The sequence below is a fragment of the Phoca vitulina genome, unplaced genomic scaffold, assembly GCF_004348235.1.
Source record: "Phoca vitulina isolate PV1807 unplaced genomic scaffold, GSC_HSeal_1.0 scaffold5, whole genome shotgun sequence".
NCBI lineage: Eukaryota > Metazoa > Chordata > Mammalia > Carnivora > Phocidae > Phoca > Phoca vitulina.
The window spans coordinates 27,479,665-27,499,630 of record NW_022589708.1 but is presented as its reverse complement, the minus strand read 5'-3'; the positions used below and the strand labels follow the sequence as shown (position 1 = coordinate 27,499,630).

The 19,966-nt window shown below is 43.1% G+C and overlaps 1 protein-coding gene across 1 annotated transcript; it reads right to left on the bottom strand.

The window, feature by feature from the left end:
- Positions 1-1,443: 1,443 nt before the first annotated feature.
- Positions 1,444-6,462, bottom strand: SPRY2 (sprouty RTK signaling antagonist 2). Its single transcript, XM_032402789.1, has 2 exons — positions 6,052-6,462; positions 1,444-3,252 (listed from the first exon to the last, which is right to left on the bottom strand). The coding sequence occupies exon 2, from the start codon at positions 3,199-3,201 to the stop codon at positions 2,254-2,256; it is 948 nt and encodes a 315-aa protein (XP_032258680.1). The 5' UTR covers positions 3,202-3,252; positions 6,052-6,462; the 3' UTR covers positions 1,444-2,253.
- Between the last annotated feature and the right edge of the window lie 13,504 nt (positions 6,463-19,966).

Below are 19,966 nucleotides of genomic sequence, written 5' to 3'. Positions count from 1 at the left end.
CCGATTGCATTCGATGCAATGTGTCTATAGAACACTTGGAAAGCTGCTTGTATGTTGAAAAAAACGACTTGCAATTTCTATACTAAAGCAGTCCAATCAGTGCATAGGGCAGTTGTTGAGGAATCAAGCTAATTAGTCAAAATGTTTGTGCTTTACAAATCCTGACAACGGTACAATGAATAAGAAACCCTGCCTTGTTTTCCAACATTAATTTCTCGTAGATCATCAGGGTTAAATCTAAGAGTATTAGAATTGCAATGCTCAGTATCCCAAAGTTGAAACTAGAGTAAATAATGTCTAACTTAATTTAACCTTGTGTTTTTTGGAGAAAGTTTAGAGGACTCCGAAGGTCCTTAGAGCAATGCCTTGGTTTAAGAGGCTGTATATTTCCTTGAAAGCTAATTTTGAAAAACAAAACAGAAGATGATCTGTACTAGGATAAGACCTCTTAAGAGAAGGAGCCTCAGAACAGGAAACAAGATTAAACAATGATAGGTAAATCATTTTCTAGACTTCCGGTGATTCTTGGCAGCAAGAGGTTGTGCTTCAGAAGAAAAAAATCATCATCCACAAACTAATTAATGAAGTGACTTATTACAAGTAAGAAAACCTAGTTATTTGTCGAGCTGGGCTGTAGCAGCTTAGTGTGTATTTGCTCCCAAAAGACAAATGCAAACACACTGGCTTTTTGAGGTATTGCGTCTTTTTCCCAAAGTGGAATTTAACAATTTTCTGGGTAATTTGATTAAATAAGACCAGGCCTCTCAATTGGCTTCCTCGGGCTTCAATTATTAGGCCAATATAGGATGAGATTTTATGATATCCAACACCTGAATCAAACCAAGTTATAATTTTCCTGTCTTTTCTAACATAACAAACTTCCGGTATCACGGTGATAAATTAAGTCTAAAACCATATAGGCTGGAAAACACATAGCCATAATCAGCTGTCAAGAAAACATTTTTGCCTCAGTTACAAGCATTGATCTGTGTATACTGCATACCTGACAGAGGACATTCAATAAATGTTGAACTAAACTCGTTTTTCTGGTCTTGAATTAGCCTCATGGCTGGCTATTCTTAATACTTAATTCCGTATGTAAAGAAAAAAACCTAATTGTTAATCTTTTAGGGAAGTCTCCAGAATGAATTAGTTTAAGACTTTTTTTTTTTAAACATGCAAAACAAAGGAAAGCCAGCAGATCTGTAAAAGGGAAGAACAGGAACAATGATCTCAGGATTAATACAGCCGAGGCAAATGCTCAGGTATTTCCCTCCCGATTACTAGAATTAGTTCTGGAGAAAGAAAAAAAAAAGATATCACTGAATCTCCCCTTTAAAGAACCTTGTAGATAAGTGAAACTATTTCATTGAAATGCTAGTCTTCACATAAAATGTGGGTTTTTTCACTTCAAAAAAAACCAAAAACAAAGAAAAGGTAAAATAAGACAAAACAGTTCCGTTTAATTTCAAACGTTAATATATTTTCTATTTTATATTGAACATATGCATCTGTAACCCCTCATTTGCAGCAACTAGCACATCCTCATAAAAGGGGCAAAATCTGTAAGATGCCTCTTAAAATAAATATTCTTTTTTATAAAATAATAAAACTTCAAATAAATATTCTTTACACTAAACAATATGTTGAAAAATTAGAAAATAAAGGTTGAATTTTACTGTAACTGTACAATATACATGAAGTCCAAAGGGAAATCAGAGTCTTACAATAAAGGCTTTCTGTAAGGCAAAATACAATCTAAAAACATACTGATTGGTTCACATTCTTCCGAATGTACAACATATTAGTATAATATTTTGTGACTGTGCCACATGGTATGGCACAACTTGTTTTTCACAGTTGCAAATATTATTGTATATACAAAAATATAGCACATTATCTCTGGAGAAAACAATGGAAAAAAAGTCATTTGCTAATTTACAAATTTTGCAAGTAACTATTCACAAACAAAAACTGTGCCTAGGAGTGTCTGTTGCTTTAGCTTATGCAACACACGGGTCCCCAAGTTCTGTATCCCATACTTTGAGCTCCATTAGCTGAGTTCTAACAAGCATATCAGTTAAAATGGCACACGGACAAAAAGCATTTCACTGCAAACAGCAAAGGATATCCCAACCCTCTATTATTAACAGTGCCAAGATTCTAACTGTTTAGTTGGTTGCATATGTGTTTAAAAAAAAAAAAAAAAAAAAGGAACAATCCTTATTACTGTCCTATTCCTGATTAATGGTGCTATGTTGGTTTTTCAAAGTTCCTGGGTGGGACAGTGGGAACTTTGCAGCAAACTGTGTTTGAGTTTTTACAGCGGCATCCAGGCCTGTTAACCCGGTCATAACACCCCTGGCACAATTTAAGGCAACCCTTGGCTGGAAGGTAACACCATAAACAAGGCAAAAAGAGAGACATGACGCCCATGGCAGACCAACGTGTACAACAGTGAGACTGGCTGCAAGAACACGGGTTGTCAGCACAGTTGTCCTCATCATCATTAGAACAGTGATAGAAGAGACCTTTCACACAGCACACACAAGTCCCATAGTCAATCACGTTTTGGGCTGAGCAAAGGCACTGCTTGTCACAGATCCAGTCTGATGGCAGAGGCCTAGGGTAGGTGCACTCCTTACACTTGCACTTGCCACAGTCCTCACACCTGTAGGCATGCAGGCCCAAATCTTCCTTGCTCAGGGGCTTAAGCTCACCTGGCTTGAGCTCCGATTTGGGCTGCACACGGATTATCCCATCAGCAACAGGCCCCGAGGAGAAAGATGGTCCTAACAGTCTCTGTTCAGAGGAACTGCTGCTGGTACTTGTCCTTGTACTGCTCCGAGACCCCGAGCTGACTGTGCTGATGGACCTGGACAGAGGGGCTCGTGCAGAAGAATGCACCTGTGGGTGCTGGAGCCTGGGAGGCTGGCGGTGCTCGGGCAGACCGTGGAGCCTCTCATGTTTGTGCTGAGCGGAGGGGCGAGGAGCCGGCTTGAGCCCAGGTCTCGGGACCACAGTAGGCCCCTCCGTGTACTCATTGGTGTTTCGGATGGCTCTGATCTGATCCAGAGACAACACGTGTACCTGCTGGGTGAGGGCTTCTCTGGGGTCGGGCTCCCCACGCTGCCTGCCAATGTCACGGGGTGCTTGCAGCAAGGACGGCGACCCGCTGCCACTCTGAGCTCTGGCCTCCATCAGGTCTGGGAAGTGTGGTCACTCCAGCGGGCTTAGAACACATCTGAATTCCTGCAGAAACCAAGAGGAAAGAGCTGGTTTACACTCCAGGACACTTCCCACTCTCCGCCCACCTGAATTAACTCTTTGATTTCCACTCCCCCAGAGGAACAGGATTTGAGATGCAGTGGCCATGGAGGGTTTTAGAATAGCCATACGATCGATGCCATACCAAAAAGTAAAAATTAGGACCAGGTATTGACCATTCTTTAATCTTGCGATGTATAGTAACACAAAGCTAATCTTTGTTTCAATCATAAAATTGCAAGGTTCAGGTTCAAGGTAAAGATTGAAAGAAAATAACGTTAGAACCCAACACTGCTGCCAAAGGATTCAAAATCGAGATAGGTTTAACTTTGTCGTAGTCATGTTTGCCTTAAACATCAATAAATGCAGCCCAGAAATTCTTGGTTCTTACTTTGTCTGCTTTTACATCAAATACCTTTAACTATATTTTAGCCAGTATCCTGCAACTTTTTAGAATACCGTAGAATGAATGTGACTTGCGAAAAAGCAAATATTCGCCCCCCCAAGGATGTTATAAATTTCACAACAGTCATGCATTATTAACTCTACAGTAGCAAAAGTTATAAATTAAAAACAAATCCATTCAAATCCTATTAGGTGCCAGGAACACAAGAACAACCAGCAACAAGACAGGAACTTATTTTCAACTTCTCAACAACTTGTGGCTCAAATATTTTACAGCTTGATAGCCTGAGAAAGCATCCTTAATTCTGTACCCAAAAGACTGTTCTGTTTTAGAAATAAATTATGTCAAAAATAGTAACTGCTTTGCCTGTTTCCAAAAACTTAATAGTTCAGAACCTAAACTGACTGGGGATAACAGGAAGTGTTTCAGAAATTCCTGTCACGTCTCAAATCTATCATTCTGACATGTAATCGCTTAAACTGCAAACCCTCTATAAATTTCAAAACTATCACCCCCTTTGCCAAGTCTACAATGAACAAAAACGGGAAAAAGTGGACCTTTATCCAGTCTCCGATTTTTATAAAAGAGACACAGGCAGGTGACACACGCCTCCCAATTCGGAACAAGGCAGAGCTGGAAACCGGATCTCACTTCCCACAGAAAAGGCGGAGAAGAAGACGTTGATCTTTGCTTTCACTCCGTTTATCGGCTCTATCAGCGTCCCAACACCGTCCCCAGCAGGTGGGACACAGTCAGAGCCCCGGGGGACTTTCCTCCGGGGAGACTGACACAGCCCAGGGGCCAAGCTGCCCTCCCCCTGCACACAATCCCAAGACTGCCTAGAAGGCGAGGGGCGGGGGTGCGGGCTCCTCCGAAGGGGACGTGCCTTGAAACGCTCACACTTCCCCCTCCCTACCTCCCGAGTAAAATATACCCCACCCCAGAGAACTGCCTCCCAGCTCCAAGAGGGAGCCACTCCACCCCCAGGCAGGTCACGCAGCCCACCGCGGGGCGTTCTGGCAAAGGCCCTCGAACGTCGGGCACAGGTTTCAAGCCCCTGACGCCGAAAGCCATGCCTTAGACACCCTGCCGGGGCAGAGGTCTAACCCACGCACACTGGTCGACTCCACCATGCACTGACCGAAGGGGCATTGCCTGCAATCTGCACACCCCATCTCCTTTTGGATGGAGAGAAAAAGTGAAAGGAAAATTGCTTAGAAAGGGCAATTCCCAGGGCCCCACTGCACAAGCCAGGCGTGCAGAACGCAGATCCCTAGGCTGGAAACTTTCCGCGAAGATTTGCTTGCAGTGGAAAGTAGCATCTTTGCGGGGAGGGGGAGAATTTTTTTTTTTTTTTAAACAAAAATGATTACTGCCCATTCCTAGCCTCCTTTGCAGCTACCGCCGCCCACCCCCCACGCTCCCCCATTCCCCACCCGGAAAATGCTTAGAAACCCCCATTAAGAACACCGTGTGATCAGACTAAGGATTAAGGGGAAAGGACTTCAGCACGAGGGTGGGGCAAACACAGAAACCGCTTTGTAAAAACGCACAAGATTCCGAATTCAAGGCAGCAGCAACAAACAAGTAGATCAGCCCATCAAAGGAAATTAACAACAAAAAAACTAGCCTCTTTTGCCACCTATTTTCAGGTAATGGAAAACGATCGCGACCGCTTGATGACTTTCTTCCTGTGCTAGGTCAGCCCAATCTTCCAAAAATAAAAAAAGCGTGACCCAAGCCGACCACAGAGAACGGAAAAAAGAGAGAGCTGCACTTCCGAACCGCAGACGCGGCGCCCGGTGGGGCGACGCTTCCACCCGCACCGGCTCGCCTCTGTACCCGGCACCCTGCCCATTTTTCAGCCGCGGGGTCTCGCTGCCCCCGTGAGGCGAGCGACCCGCGCGCCCTCGGTCCCGCTGGCGCCCCTGCCTCGGGACAGTCTCACCCAGGACTTGCCTTCCCCGGAGAAGAACAGGTTAGAAATGCGGGCGCCTACAACGGGGACCTGGAAAACACAAAAGTGTTCCCCCTCCCTCTCCTGCTCTCAGCGCCGAATTCGCGGCCAATGCAGGGCCAGCAGCCGACTCGCGACGAGCAGTCCGCCACCCCAACCCCCCAGAGCGCGGGCGCGTGGGGTCCTAGGGCTGGGGACACCGTACCCGGCGCGCACTGCAGCCCCCGCCGAGGCAGGCCGAGCCCGGGGCAAGGCAGCTCCACCGGCAGTTCCCTGGATCCCCGCGGGGAACCTGCGGGGTTAGAGAAAGGGAGGCCTGAGGAAGAGACAGACCCCACTCCTGGTCCGGCTGCACCTACTCCATGTTGCCCACAACGCGCCGGCCAAGGCGCCAGGAGGGGAAGAGCCAAACGTGCCTCACCGTGATCGCGGCTTTGCAACAACCCCTCTCCGTTGGATTCTCGTCTTCCTGCGATGTGCAAATAAAATCCAGCCCCGATGCAAACTTTTCGTCCCTTCTTTCCAAACTCTGCTTCAGTCCAAGTTCCGAGCAATCGGCGGGAGGAAAAAAGGAGAGGAAAATCCGGAGCCAAGTCCCCAGCCGATTAACACTCCGGGGTTCGGGGCTGGGGGCGACCCCCCTTCTAGAAACGCACGCGGAGTATTTCCTTTTTCTCAATGAACTGGAGGCCGAAGCGCCAACGGCTAGTGTCTTTTCCTGGCAGATGAGCGAAGGAGAAAAAGAAAACCGCCTCAGAGAGAATGTAAAGCCAGATGGCCAAGTCCTGCGGCCGCGTCGCAGCTGAGGCGGCGCGGGGGCGCGGGCCGGGCCGGGCGGGCGCGGGGGCCTGGGCGCTGCGCGCTCCGCCGGCCCCTCTCCTCCGCTCGCGCTGCGCCGCGCGGTTCTCAACGGTGCAGACTGGGCGTTGTGGAGGCGCGGCGGCGAGGCCGAGGCGGGGGCGGTGGGTGCGGAGGAGGAGGTGAGGGAGGAGGAGGAGGAGGGTCTGGGGCCCGGCCGGGGGGGGGGGGGGCTCGCCGTTGGCCTGCGCCCTCGCCTTTCCGGAGGCAGGGAGCTCTGCGGCGGCCGCGGCAGCAGTAAATGGCGTCATGTGGATCCGAGGCGGAACAGAGCAGTTGTTGTCCCAGAGGATATATCGCATCCGGTCCCAGCTCATTGGCTCCGCGGGGCTACATTCACTCACACTTCAGCGCCCGCCAGCGCTCCGAGCCGCAGGAGGCATTCAAAAGGGCAACCGCGCCGCCCCGCGCGTCCCCAGGCCGGTCCTGCCGCCCGGGCGCCGTCACGCGGGGCGCCCGCGGGGCCGGGCTGGGCACGGCGGGGTCAGTTTATCTAGTTTCAAGGAAACACTGACCTTAAGGTTTCCCCAGAGGCCATGTGGACGAGCCTTAGGCTCGGACTGACTTATGGAACTTTCTCCTTGCCATTAGGAAAAGGGAATGAACCTTGAAAACTAATCCGGGCCATGCAGTGTTAGCATTAGAACAACAAGTTGCAGGTTTTAAGAGTTTATTCGGAATCCATCCAAGCCCACCTCTCCCCTTTTCTGTTCCCCCTCGAGGGGGCGACGGGGAGAGGAGAGGGGGGAGGGGAAGGGGAGCGGGAAGTGAGGTGGGAGGGCTATTGGTTTATTCTTTGTCTACTGGATTAACCCGATTATACACCAGGCACCAGCACAAACCGCCTCCCCCACCTCAGAGCCGTGTAGGAGAGGAACGGAATGCAGATTCGGGTTTCAAGTACTTTATGCTCTGACCGAGATTTGCTTTTGATTGTGTCGCTCTGTAGTTTTTAGTTTAACATTAGATTTTATATTTTTCAAGGAGAGTTAGCTACAGATGGAGGTTTTTTGAAGATCTGTTTTGTTTGACACAATAGCTGAAGGAAATTCTACAGTCTAAGCCTTTTTAAAATTCGTTAATAACACAGACACGATAACTCAAGGTCGAACCTAGGTACCTCATCTCGTATTCCACACGGAAGGTGTCCCAGGAGATGGTAGGAAAAGCTGTTTTTTATTCGGGCTTCTGAAATGGTAGGGGGCTCACTGTTCCACTGCAGATTTCCTTCACTTAACCAGAAGTCATCCTTCATTTCTGACTCCCCTTGTCACCTAGAACATTTCCCAAGAAGATCCTATTGTACATTTTGAAGATGGTCTGCATTTTCCCACTTAAAAAAAGTAGAAATATAAAGCTAGAAAGTGCATAGATATGCAGCGCTCTAACTGCCATTCATTTACTAAGAAACGTGCTTGCACGTGGGAGCACCGGTGGGAAATTAACCCTCCCCACCCACCCCCACACACTCCTCATATTGGATTCTAATAATTTACAGAATGTTTTTACTTCACAGGGAAGTACGGTCAAATCTCCCTAATAGCACCTGCCCTTGTGCGGGGTTAGAGTTCTTGAAACAGTGCTAGGAAAACGTGTTGCTTGATTCCCCGCGTCCAGCTCCAGCTCACATCCGTTTGCAGCTACCCTGACGCTCGCTGCCTCCTCTCGAGCTCGAGCTCTAGAATGTCCCGGGCGCGCTCCCCGCCGCGCTGCGCTCTAGCTCTGCCTTCTCCATGTTTCTCTAGGGCTCTCCCCACTCGCCCTGGGTTTGGAAAAAGAGATGGCAGGGGAAGTGGCATGTGTTATTTCCGGGTGCTGGCCTACGTCCCCCACCCTCCACCCCTCGGTGAGGGTGGACGAGGCTACTTCGGTCAGCTCCGCCGTGTCCCCGGGGCTGAGGGCAAGGGACGACCCGGCCTCCACGGCCTGGGCAGCTCGCCCAGCGCCCAAGTCCTTTGAGCCTCGGGGTGAACGCAGGCGCCGCTGCGCTTATGGCTCATCCGGCCACCAGGGGGCGCCCGCCCGGCGCGGGCCTGCGGCTGGGGCTGGTGCAGTCTTCTTGCCCAGTACAGGACGAGGGCAGGGGAGGGAGGTTGCTGTCTAAGATGTGCATTAGTCCGGCTGGTTCAAAATGAATAAAAAACAGCTTTTCCTACCATCTCCTGGGACACCTTCCGTGTGGAATACGAGATGAGGTACCTAGGTTCGAAAGAACTCCAGCTTTTACCAATGGGAAGGAGTTGGGGGCCAAAGCCAAGTTGTGCAAGGCTGGTGGGGAGCTCGCTTCCCCCTTTGAGGGCAGCAAGTCTCTGGCAGAGCAGGTGGAAGACACGCCTTCCCTTCGTCTTCTCAAACCCCTCCACCCAATGGCTGCTCCTTAGGAGACACTTGTGCCCATGCTACTCTCCCAGCGCTGCAGGACCTTTGCGAAGACACACTGTTCTGGATCAAAGCATAAACTGGAATTTAAATTAGGAGCTTCCGGCTGGTCAGAGCACCTTATATTTTTATTGAGTCAGTAGGGAAGAATCTAGGAATTTATATTTATCTTTCATGAGCTAGAAAGAATCCCATGTAATCCAGCTCTCCCCTCCTTCCCCCACAGCCTCCAGCCTGATTGACTGGAAAAACATTTAACCTATAACTTAAGCACAAGGTAAAAACAAGAACCTGTTGCACTCTTTCTAACTTACTCTTCATTATTTATTTTATTTAGTGAAATTATTTTTTTTTCAGATGTAATGTATGCAACAATGTATTGTGCCCCAAAATGTACTTAGTGAATTATAATCCCGTAGAGGAATGATGTCTGTGTGTCTGCATGTGTGTATACACACATAATGAAGTGTTTGGTGCAGCTCTTGCAACGCGTACCCAAATTGTCATATTGCATCCCAAAATTATAACTGGGATTCATTTTGGAAGATACTTCAGAATTATGAAAAAAACATTATGTAAAACTTCACAGTGAAGTCCCATTTTCAAAGGTGTTGTGCAAAGTTCTAGGGAGGGAGCTCTGATGTATGAACAGGCATTGCCATTTGCTGAATGTTGAAAGATACTGAATCCATGGAAACTCTTGCTGCACCCATACTTACTCCTAAGTTCTCAGGTTGCACCAAGTAACATGCTTTCTGAGTCCCAGCTATTGAACAGGACCGTGTGTCATACATTTAGGAGCTCATCCCTGCACTCATTTTATTTTCTGCATTCATTTATTTGGGTTTACTTCATTTTACAAATATAATATCCTCAATTTCTTTTTTTAATGAGGCTGTGTATAAAGCTTTGTGAAGTTTGCCTCCTCTAATTTTTGGTGGAAGGCATCAATAGAGACAGTGTAGACATGCTTCTTTACCAGTAGGAATGTGGGCTGAGTTAAGTCAGAATTCCAAGGTTGCATTTCCTCATCTAAGCTTCTGCTTCATGTCATAGTCATGGGAAAACATAGCTTTAAACAACTCCAGTTCCAGTTTCTTTGTGAGAGTGACCAAACCACTTGGCCTTACTGGGTTCAGACCCAGTTTTGATAACCAAAGAGAAATCTTGCCGTGATATGATGTGTTTTTGAGACAAAGAAAAATTAATAGTTATTGATTATTTGGTTGTTTTGTTAGTTTTATAACCAAGGCAATTTATTTATGTATTCACACTTAAAACTGGCCCAGAACACAATAGTGTATACTGCTTCCAAGAGTTTAGGTCTTTCAACCATCATTTCTCCTTACATCCCAAATGTAATAGAAAACTTAATTTATGCATGGTCTCTTCTAGGAGGGACCTTCCTAAATTAAAGGGCTTTGCAATAATGGACCTTTTGATTTGGTGGCCTTGGTTGTGGTCATTCATTTTTTGAATTGCTTTGATTTTCCAAATTCTATTGATACTGCCTCTAGGAGGGGTTGGGAGTAGCTACACTAAAAGTTGCAAAGGAATTCAAAATAGACCACTAGAGTTCTTATCTATATAGCCCGAAGAACTGGAAACAGTTTATCTCTGCATCTAACCTTCTTTGATGATGTCCCTTATCCCTAACCAAACTCAAAGATCTGGAGTTTATCCCAGGGTACGAGGAGTGGAGTCTTGATGAGTTGACTTTGAACTGGACTCCGGCTCCTGTAGTCTTGCCTTTTTCCAGAGATCTTACATTCAACCTGAATCCACCTGGTGATTTCTACTGGTTAATCAATCTTCCTGCTATATCCACGCACGTTACTACTACAATTTATGCAAAGTCAGATGTGGACTGAAGTTCTCTAACAAGGCAAAACAGAATTTCTTTGCTGGCCAACATGATTTTTCTCATTATATTGTTGCAGGATTTTTTTCCTTTGTCGGGGCCCGCGGTTCTTGGTCATGCCATTTCAAAGAATGAAGAGGTGGACCAGACAGAGTGGTGGGCAGCAAAGCAAGGTTTATTGAGAGATAGCGAAGTGATAGTACAAAGCTCCCAAGGAAGGAGGGGACCCGAAGGGGTTGCCATGGGAGTTTCTAAGTCTAGGGGTTTTTATGGGCTTGTTGGCGGGCTATTTCAATCTGATTAATCCTCCCTGTGCCTGTCATCCAATCAGATTTTTGTCACCTAATTATCATATGGGAAAGAGTGGAGGGCTCCTTCTAGGGTGGTGTAAAATCTTTTTAAGGGTGGTTTCCTTTTAGGGCAGGGGCCCCTTGTCCCTGCCTGCCTGCCTTCCAATTATCCTTCATCAATATTTCTAATATATTTGTCCCTTGAACTCAAGATTAAGCTTTTTTCTTTGTAGGACTGATGCATGCAAAGAAATTCTAATCAGTGAAAACACTGCATTGTTGCTTTGCCTTTACTTGAATAGCCTGATGTTTATTTGTTTTTTTGTTTGTTTTTGCATATGATCCATTTGTTTGGGAATCTTTAAAAACCAATGCTAAAGCTTGGGTTATAAGCTTATAAGTGAAAATCATAAATTAAAATGAGTATTTGGATATTACTGGCCAAGCCTAATAGCAGTAGGAAGATTTTAAACTCTGAACAAATAGGAGGTTTGGGTTTTACATTTTTCATTATGTGGACACTTGATCAAAAGAGCATAGGAAGTTCAACTTGTTCTCTAAGGAAGATAGAGTCAAACAGATTCCACTAAAGTCATTCTGATGGTCCAGATGCCACAATATAGAGGATGCCAGCAAGCCCTGACTTAATTTCAGTTAACAAGTCAAATCTAAAAATGTTTAATTTGTTAAATGGAATAAGAGTGCATGCAAATTTAATTTGTTTGTTTCTTTGGACAGGAAGTATTTTGAAGTTACAAGGAATTGTGAATCATTTGAGACTATTGTGGTGTTATATAGAACTGCTTTTCTATACACACTCTGTGTTGAGTGTGAGTTTTTAAAAGGATAGACTATTCCAAGGATCTGGGGAGTGTATATCAGAGCTGCCATGTACTTTTTTCTTTGTTATGGGCCTGAAACTAAAATAGAAAGATTCTTCACCTTCTCAATCTTAAAAGATCTTTGTAAACCTTAGACGCTCAATAGTACATTTCAATGAATGAATGTAATTAAAATAAGTAAATACTTTTTGTCTTAATTTTGTAACAGCAAATTAAGAGTTTTTGAATTTTTTTAATGACAATTTAAGAGTCATTGCACTAGCCTGGGAATTCTCATTGTGTTTTGCATAATTATCAGGAAGTGACTGAAACAAGTTTGTTAAGGCCATGACTTTTAATCACTGAAATAGTAAATATTATAAAGTTAAAGAATAAGTCTTTATGGAAGTATTATGCAATAGGAAGGAAGCTTGTAGGGAACATCTATTCTTAAACTATTTAATAAAGCAATTAATAAACAGGCTGATGATGGGTAGTTAGAAAATATAGGTGAAAGTAAACTCTTACGAAATTTTTACTTTGAAAAGTGCATTTGGCAAAAGTATAATTATATTAATAATTAAAATTAAGTACTAATCTGTAGTTTCAAGTTAAGAAGTTAGCACTGGGTGGACACCTGGATGGCTCAGTCAGTTAAATGTCTGCCTTCAGCTCAGGTCATGATCCCAGGGTCCTGGGATTGAGTTGAGTCCCCTTATCAGGCTTCTTGCTCAGCAGGGAGCCTACTTCTCCCTCTGCCTGCCGCTTCCCCTGCTTGTGCTTGTGCTCTCTCTCTGACAAATAAATAAATAAAATCTTAAAAAAAAAAAAAGCACTGGGGTGCTGGGCTGGCTCAGTTAGCAGGGCATGTGACTCTTGATCTCGGGGTTGTAAGTTCGAGCGCCATGTTGGGTGTCGAGATTACTTAAAAATAAATAAATACGGGGGCGCCTGGGTAGCTCAGTAGGTTAAACGTCTGCCTTCGGCTCAGGTCATGATCCCAGGGTCCTGGGATCAGCCCCGCATTGGGCTCCCTGCTCAGCGGAGAGCCTGCTTCTCCCTATCCCTCTGCCCCTCCACCTGCTTGTGCTCTCTTTCTGTCAAATAAATAAATAATCTTAAAACAAAAATAAAAATAAATAAATATGTAAACTTAAAAAAAAAAAAGAAGTTAGCACTTTGCTAACTTCCAAGAACACATTTTAAACACAGTTGCAAGAAAGCCACCAATTAGTGAACAATTTTGACCTTCATGTTCTACGTGAAAATCTCTTTGCCATTTTGAGAAATATTCTCCTCACCCTGGTTTGACACCAGGCAGAGACATACTTGCATTATACCCTAAAAGGTACTAAAATCATGCACTTGAAAAATTAGAAATTAAATCTTCAAAATTATTAATCTTTGTTTTTTTAAACTGTAATTCCTAAAAGAAAATGATACTGCAGGTTGAAATCTCAAGTATCCTAATAGGTTCTGGAGGCTTTGGGAGTTCAAGAGATCTGGATTTTGATTTGGTCAAGGCTACTTTGGGTAACTCTGATCACTCTCCCCTAATGCTTAAATTCCACCCTGGCTTCTTGTTACTCCTAGGATAAAGATCCAAGTCCTTAACCCAACTTCAAGATCCTACCATCCAGCCCCTTTCCCATCTCAGCCTCCTGGTGTACCACATTCATCTGCTGTCCGCCACACCGCTGTAAGTACTACCTTTTAATTGCTCCAAAGTACATCTCTCCTGCCACAGGGCCTTTGTATATGCTATTCCTCCCCCTCCCTTCACTTTTCTGGCCTTTCCCATATTAATTCCTAGTACTCTTTCATGTATCAGTTGTCTTGTTCTCAGGGAAGCTTTTCTGACCTCTCTGAGTAGGGTCAAATCTCCCTTTTCCTCTCCTGACCTTCTCTGTTACAAACATACATGTGATTAGGCGATTGATTAATAACTGTTCCCTTCACTATATTCTAAGCTCCATGAGGTCTGGAATCCAAGCAGATTTTGCCTACCATTTTACCCACAGCACTGAAGGGCCTGGCACAATTAAGGAACTCAGACATGATTTTTAAATGCAATGAGTGAATGAATGAAGAATGAATGGGATAATTAACTTTAGTTCCCATCTGTAAAGGGGTTGCTGGAAGGATTGGATGATATAAAGTATCTCTAGAAAGCCTACCATATGGGGCACTCTCAGTAAGTCACCATGATCATTTCAATTAACTTGGGTTTGGTAGTTTATTTGATAGAATTAGTTGTTTTGCCTTCATATTTTCAAAAAGTTTTAAAATAAGTAAGCACAATTTGCTTTATTTTATGTATCTTATTTGTTTGTACTTATGTGGAAATAAGAATCCAGGTTTAGAACAAGTTTTAATGACTGTATTTAGCTATATTCAGCTATTAATAGTACTTCAATAGAAGCCTTAACCTTACATTGATTTCTTGTTTTCATGTATGACCTCTTCAAAGTAGGTAAAGCACTTTAGGGAAGAAGGGACCTATTTAGCTGATGTGGTTGTTTCTGACTGGAATGTGTACTCGTTGAATTCCTTGTTCAAGAAATCTGCAGGCTTGAGAAATGTGAGTTCCTTCTTATTTGAGATTGGCTTCAACATTTGGGCTCTTGTCCCACACTGAATTTAACTGTATATTTTGGGGATGGAGCCTTGTGTCTGAAATGGTATTGAAGCTCCATCTCCTGTTTGGAGAAGTTGTATGTTCACATACATTAAATGATATGTGCAGAGGTATTTGTTGTACACTAGAATGCTATGATATTTCACTGTCCTAAATTCTTTAGATTGTTGTGATCGTGTAAAGGTGAATTCACACATGACTCAGAATAATAACAATCAAACATGGAGCGCCTCAGTGGCTCAGTCGTTAAGCGTCTGCTTTCAGCTCAAGTCATGGTCCCAGGGTCCTGGGATCGAGCCCCTCATCGGGCTCCCTGCTCCTCAGGAAGCTCCCTGCTCTCCCTCTCCCACTCCCCCTGCTTGTGTTCCCTCTCTCGCTATGTCTCTTTCTGTCAAATAAAGAAATAAAATCTTTAAAAAAAAATAACAATCAAACGTAATTCTTAGGTTTAGAGTCTTGCATTATGTGGTAAGTCTTAGTCTACAGCATTCTGGGAAATCAAGTAGATATCAAGTATTCTCTCTTATTTAATATCAGCAAGTACCTATCAAGTACTCTTATTTAATATCAACATGGTGTGGCCTTCTAGGAGCAGAACTCTTGTCTTCATGGCCTAGGCCTGGGAGCTGCTGGCTCTATCACTTTGCTCAATGGGTCTGAGATGTCTGAGAACCAGCTAGTTTCTGACAGCAAGGAGCTGACAATCTAAATGAGGAGATGAGGCAGGTAGCCATGAAGATACCAGAAAGCCATTGGAGAGAATCTGCTAAGCCAGTTTTCAACTAGGTGCTCTTGATGCTTGAGGGTGTATTGACCCAGTGGAGGTAATGCTAAGAAGGTTCATGAAGGAGGCAGCCTCTGAGCAAGGCCGTGGGCTAGTCGATCTCTTTGGGCCCCAGGTTATAGGTGTGTCGTTTTCTTATTTTGGCAGTACAAATTTTATGTTTTATTAATAAGTAACATTTCTCAGGGTACTTAGGTGGCTCAGTCAGTTAAGTGTGTGACTTCTACTCAGGTCATGATCTCAGGGTCCTGGGATAGAGCCCTGCATTGGGCTCCCTGCTCAGCGGGGAGTCTGCTTCTCTCTCTGCCCCTCCCCCAGCTCATGCTCTCTCTCTCTCTCTCTCTCTCTCTTTCAAATGAATAAATAAAATCTTAAAAAAAAAGAAGTAACATTTCTCTGAATATATACTGAGAGTGTGGGTGAAAAAGGCCCTTGTGTCTGTAGTGCTATAACTTTATAGGAGAGTTCAGCTGAGACAGTTCTAGATAGAAGGTGAAATATTTTAATGGCACTAAAGAAATCTGTAAGTATATTCAAGACATCATAGGGGCATTTCAAACTCAGGCAGGAGCAGGTTTTTGGCAAAAAATGATTTTCTTCATGTATTTGGCATGCTTTTCTCAAGAACTTTATAGAATTGTTAAAATAAGTTGTTTTTATGCCCTACCTTCTTGACTACTTTTCCAGTTATGAGTGGATCATGATACTTCTGAAATTTAAGATAATACCAAATATCCTGAGCCCATGGTACTTAAGGGGCAAAAGACATCTTCTATGTAGTGATCATCTAGCATTACAGCTCAGCAAGTATTATAAATCAAATCAGCTGGGATTGGGAAGGACTGAGTGGACTTCAGTAATAGAGTGGAGATTTTACCCAAAATCTCTAGTATATTTTGATGACCACTTTTCATCAAATCCCACTTATGTTTAATAGCTGATGAATATTTATTTTAAAAATTCTTTATAGAAGTGTGAATTAAGCTTTATCCAAGACCTAACATATAATTAGCCACATTCAATTGGAAAATTGTTATATATATTTTTTCAAGTAGTAAGGGTCCTTGTTTTTTTTTCAAAATCAGTGGTTTTCAGCCCTGGCTGCATATTAGAATTCTACTGGGAGATTTAAAAAAAAAAAAAATCAGATGATAAGATCTTTTACATAGAGCCTGATTCAGGTTGATTTCAGAGTGAGGACTTTTATAAATTTTCCAATCTTCTACTGCCTTAGTTTCCTTCCCCATAGTGGTAATAAAAAATGGGGATAAAAATATTCCTATGTCCAAGCATCATTGTGAGGATTAAATGAATAATGCATGTAGAGTGTTAGAAGAAGTCTGACTTATAATAACTCTTCAATAAATGAAAGTCATTATATTATTATAATGAAACCATAATGGAGATTCATAGCTCACTGAGAACAAGAATGGAAAATGGAATAGACATCAAACAAAGCATAGATAGATGAAGATGCTAGAACAGGTTCATACCCGCTTGCAAGAGCTGATCATGGATATCTCTTCTTATCTCTACACTTAGTGACATTAGGTTTGAAAATCAGCCAACGTGGATATATTTACAACACAGAAATCTCCAAATGCTAAAATCAAGATTTTCTTTTCTTTTTTGTACCCCAGAGATTTAGTTATAAACATTTATATCCACATGAGGGGGCCAACACAGTTGACAAGGAAGTCTGGAGTGAGAAACAAAATATACAAGCTTCATGATTTGGCCTGGAAATGGTCCTGGCCAATCATGGCATCTGTCATTCATGGTCTGACGGTCCGAGCTTTGGGTCCCAAGGGGTGGTAAATCAAAGACAATGGTGATCTTTGCCTGGTTTTGAATCTAGAATCATTAGAATGCGATGGAACTCTTAATTAATCATTAATTCTGAGTTTTGAGGTAAATTATTTAAACCTGTTCTCAAAAACCTAAGGATTTGAACTTGTATAAACGAAGAGTAGAATGGTGGTTTCCAGAGGCTGGGGGATGGAGAAAATGGGAAAAGATTGGTCAAAGGGTAGAAACTTTCATTTATAGGATGAATAAGTTCTCAGGATCGAATATAGAGCATGATGACTATAGTTAATAAGAGTGTACGGTATACTTGAAATTTGCTAAGAGAGTAAATCTTAAGTGTTTTCACCAAAAAAAAAAAAAAAAAAAAAAAAAAAAAAAAAAAAGAAAGGGGAAAAAAAAAGAAAGAAAGAAAAAAAAAAACAGAAACCATGGGAATCATTTCACAATGGATACATATATCAAAGCATCACGTTGTATACTTTAAATATATTACAATTTTTCAATTATACCTCAATAAAACTGGGGAAAAAAAACACTAAGGATTTGCAGGATATACCAGGGGCACAGGAAGCCACAAGATAAACATGGTGCACTTATTTCAATTCCCTTAGATTCTTAAGACACAGCAGCTAATAATGATGATGACAAGGATGACAATGACAATGGTGACAACGATGATGAGGACCACGATGACGATGAAATCCCACTTGAGCCCTACGTGAGGCTAGTTTTGGACGCTCCAGGAGCATGTTTACAGTCCTTTGCCTTTGTTGGGTACTCAAGTGAAAATAGTTGGAAAGTATTGGAAAGTACTGGAACGTCTATGCGCCTCAGTTTCCTTATTGATCAGAACAGGCTGGTTGTCAAAATGAAATGAGATAATGGGTTATAACCGCATGGTGGTTGTAGTTAGCGCCTCAGTTTTAAAGAATATTTGTTGGGTCAGTTTGTGACCTATGAACTTAGGGTAAGTTAGGAACCCAGCCCAGAGTCTCAACTTTGTCTTCCGGCCTTAGTACTCCTTAAGACCGCTAGTCCTAAGAGACTCAGTAGAGCTAGAGAGACCTAAAGCGTCTCCCTGCCTGAAAATCTATTTGTGCCGATTTCCACATAAATCAGCATTTGTTATTGTTCAATTTTACCTTTATTTGACTTGCTTTAACAAAAGAGACATAGTAAACATTTTCTAATAATGACTGAAACATTCTTCACTTAGGAAATTATACTGGTTTTGAAAAAAAGTATCTTGCATCATTCTGCTACTTCGTAATAGATTTAAAATGTGCAACATTGTTATTTTGGATTATTTCCTATGAATCCATGTATAAAATCATGCATATAAAAATGTCAATGTGATACTTTTTAAGTTTCTTAATAAAAAAACTCAAACCACAATGTTATTATTGTAGTAAGAAAAATAAATCTCATAATACTTAGTTACACAGTTAAATTCAACTCGAAATTTACATTTTTATAATTTCTCCTCCTGGAAAGCAGCAGGTATGTAAAATTATTACATATTGTGTTTATGCTGCATGCACATAAAAATGAGTAGAAACCCCCGAAAGTAAGCTCTTTGGAACCCAGACTTGATTGCCAGGCTGAATACCCTTGGAAAACAAACTCTCTTTGTCTGAACATATGAAAGGTACCAAAAGAGAGTGAAAACCAGTTTTACTTTTTTTTTTTTTTTTTTTTTAGCTTTTTGTTTTTGTAGGAGAACCAGCAGTGGAAGAAAAGATCACTTCCTCCGTAGACACTTTATGGGTTTCGGATTCTGTAAACTCTGCCATGTAACTTGACCCCAAAGCTAATGAAATCCTGTTAGATTTTCCCTGTCCTCCTTCCTGCTTCCACCTTTTTGATTGTCTCACCTTTTAAAAACTTGATTTGTATTTGTATAGATGTGCGATCCTCCTGTCATTGTTTGGCTTTTTACCCAGGCACTTTTCACCTACATCCCCTCTTTCCCTCATTTGGCAGCCAGTTGGGCTTCTTCCTGCCTTGAATACCACATTCCCTAGTTATTCAAGCTCAGTCATTAGCACCCTGTCCCCCTACTAAAATTATGAATGAAAAGCCTTGTTGTTCTTTACAAATAACTCAGGCTTCCTCAGTCAGTCAAATTCGAATGGAAGTGACTGCCAGACAAAGGGGCGGGATGATGGACAGTCCTCACAGCAAGTCATCAATGCCCACAGGAAGTTTTTAAAGCCACAATATAGGTAGAGAGAGTTGGGCGTTCCCGGAGGACAAGCCTGCAGAAGCGGGCTGGGAGCGGGGTAGTCTTTGTGTCTGTTCGGATCTCAGGAAAAAAAGTGTCCATAAGAGGCAGAGACAACAACAGACAGAGTCAATTTTGCCCTAGCAAGAAGGTAAAAATCCTTCCATGGAGACATCTACCTTGCAGTCATTCTGGTCTGAGCTGACGCACGAAGACAAAAGTGAAGGCACCAACCATTTACTCGGGTTTGAATGCAGCCCGGTGCCGCAGTGGGTTACAGACTCGGAGCTGCGCACCTCCCTGCTGAGAAGTTGCATTGTCTTGGGTCCCTTTTTCACAACAGGGGAAAAGGTAATTGACAGGCTGATTGTTTGGCCGGGACCCCTGCTGTTTTAAAATCCTGGCAGGCCCCAGTCACACGTTGTCAATAATAGCCGTCGGAGGTGCAGAGTCAAGAAGGACTGTTCAGGAAACAGTTTGAGCCCTTCAAGTGGACAAGCCTCAGTGACTTTTCTTGCACTTTGGCCGCCACAAGCAGCTCATTCAAAAATAACCTTAAAGTAATAAATCAAACTTGTTTCCTGAACTATACAAGGAACAGCTGGTTATTTTTCCCCACTTTTTTTTTTCAAAGACAAAAAAAAAGGTTTTTTTTTTTTTTTTTTTTTTTTT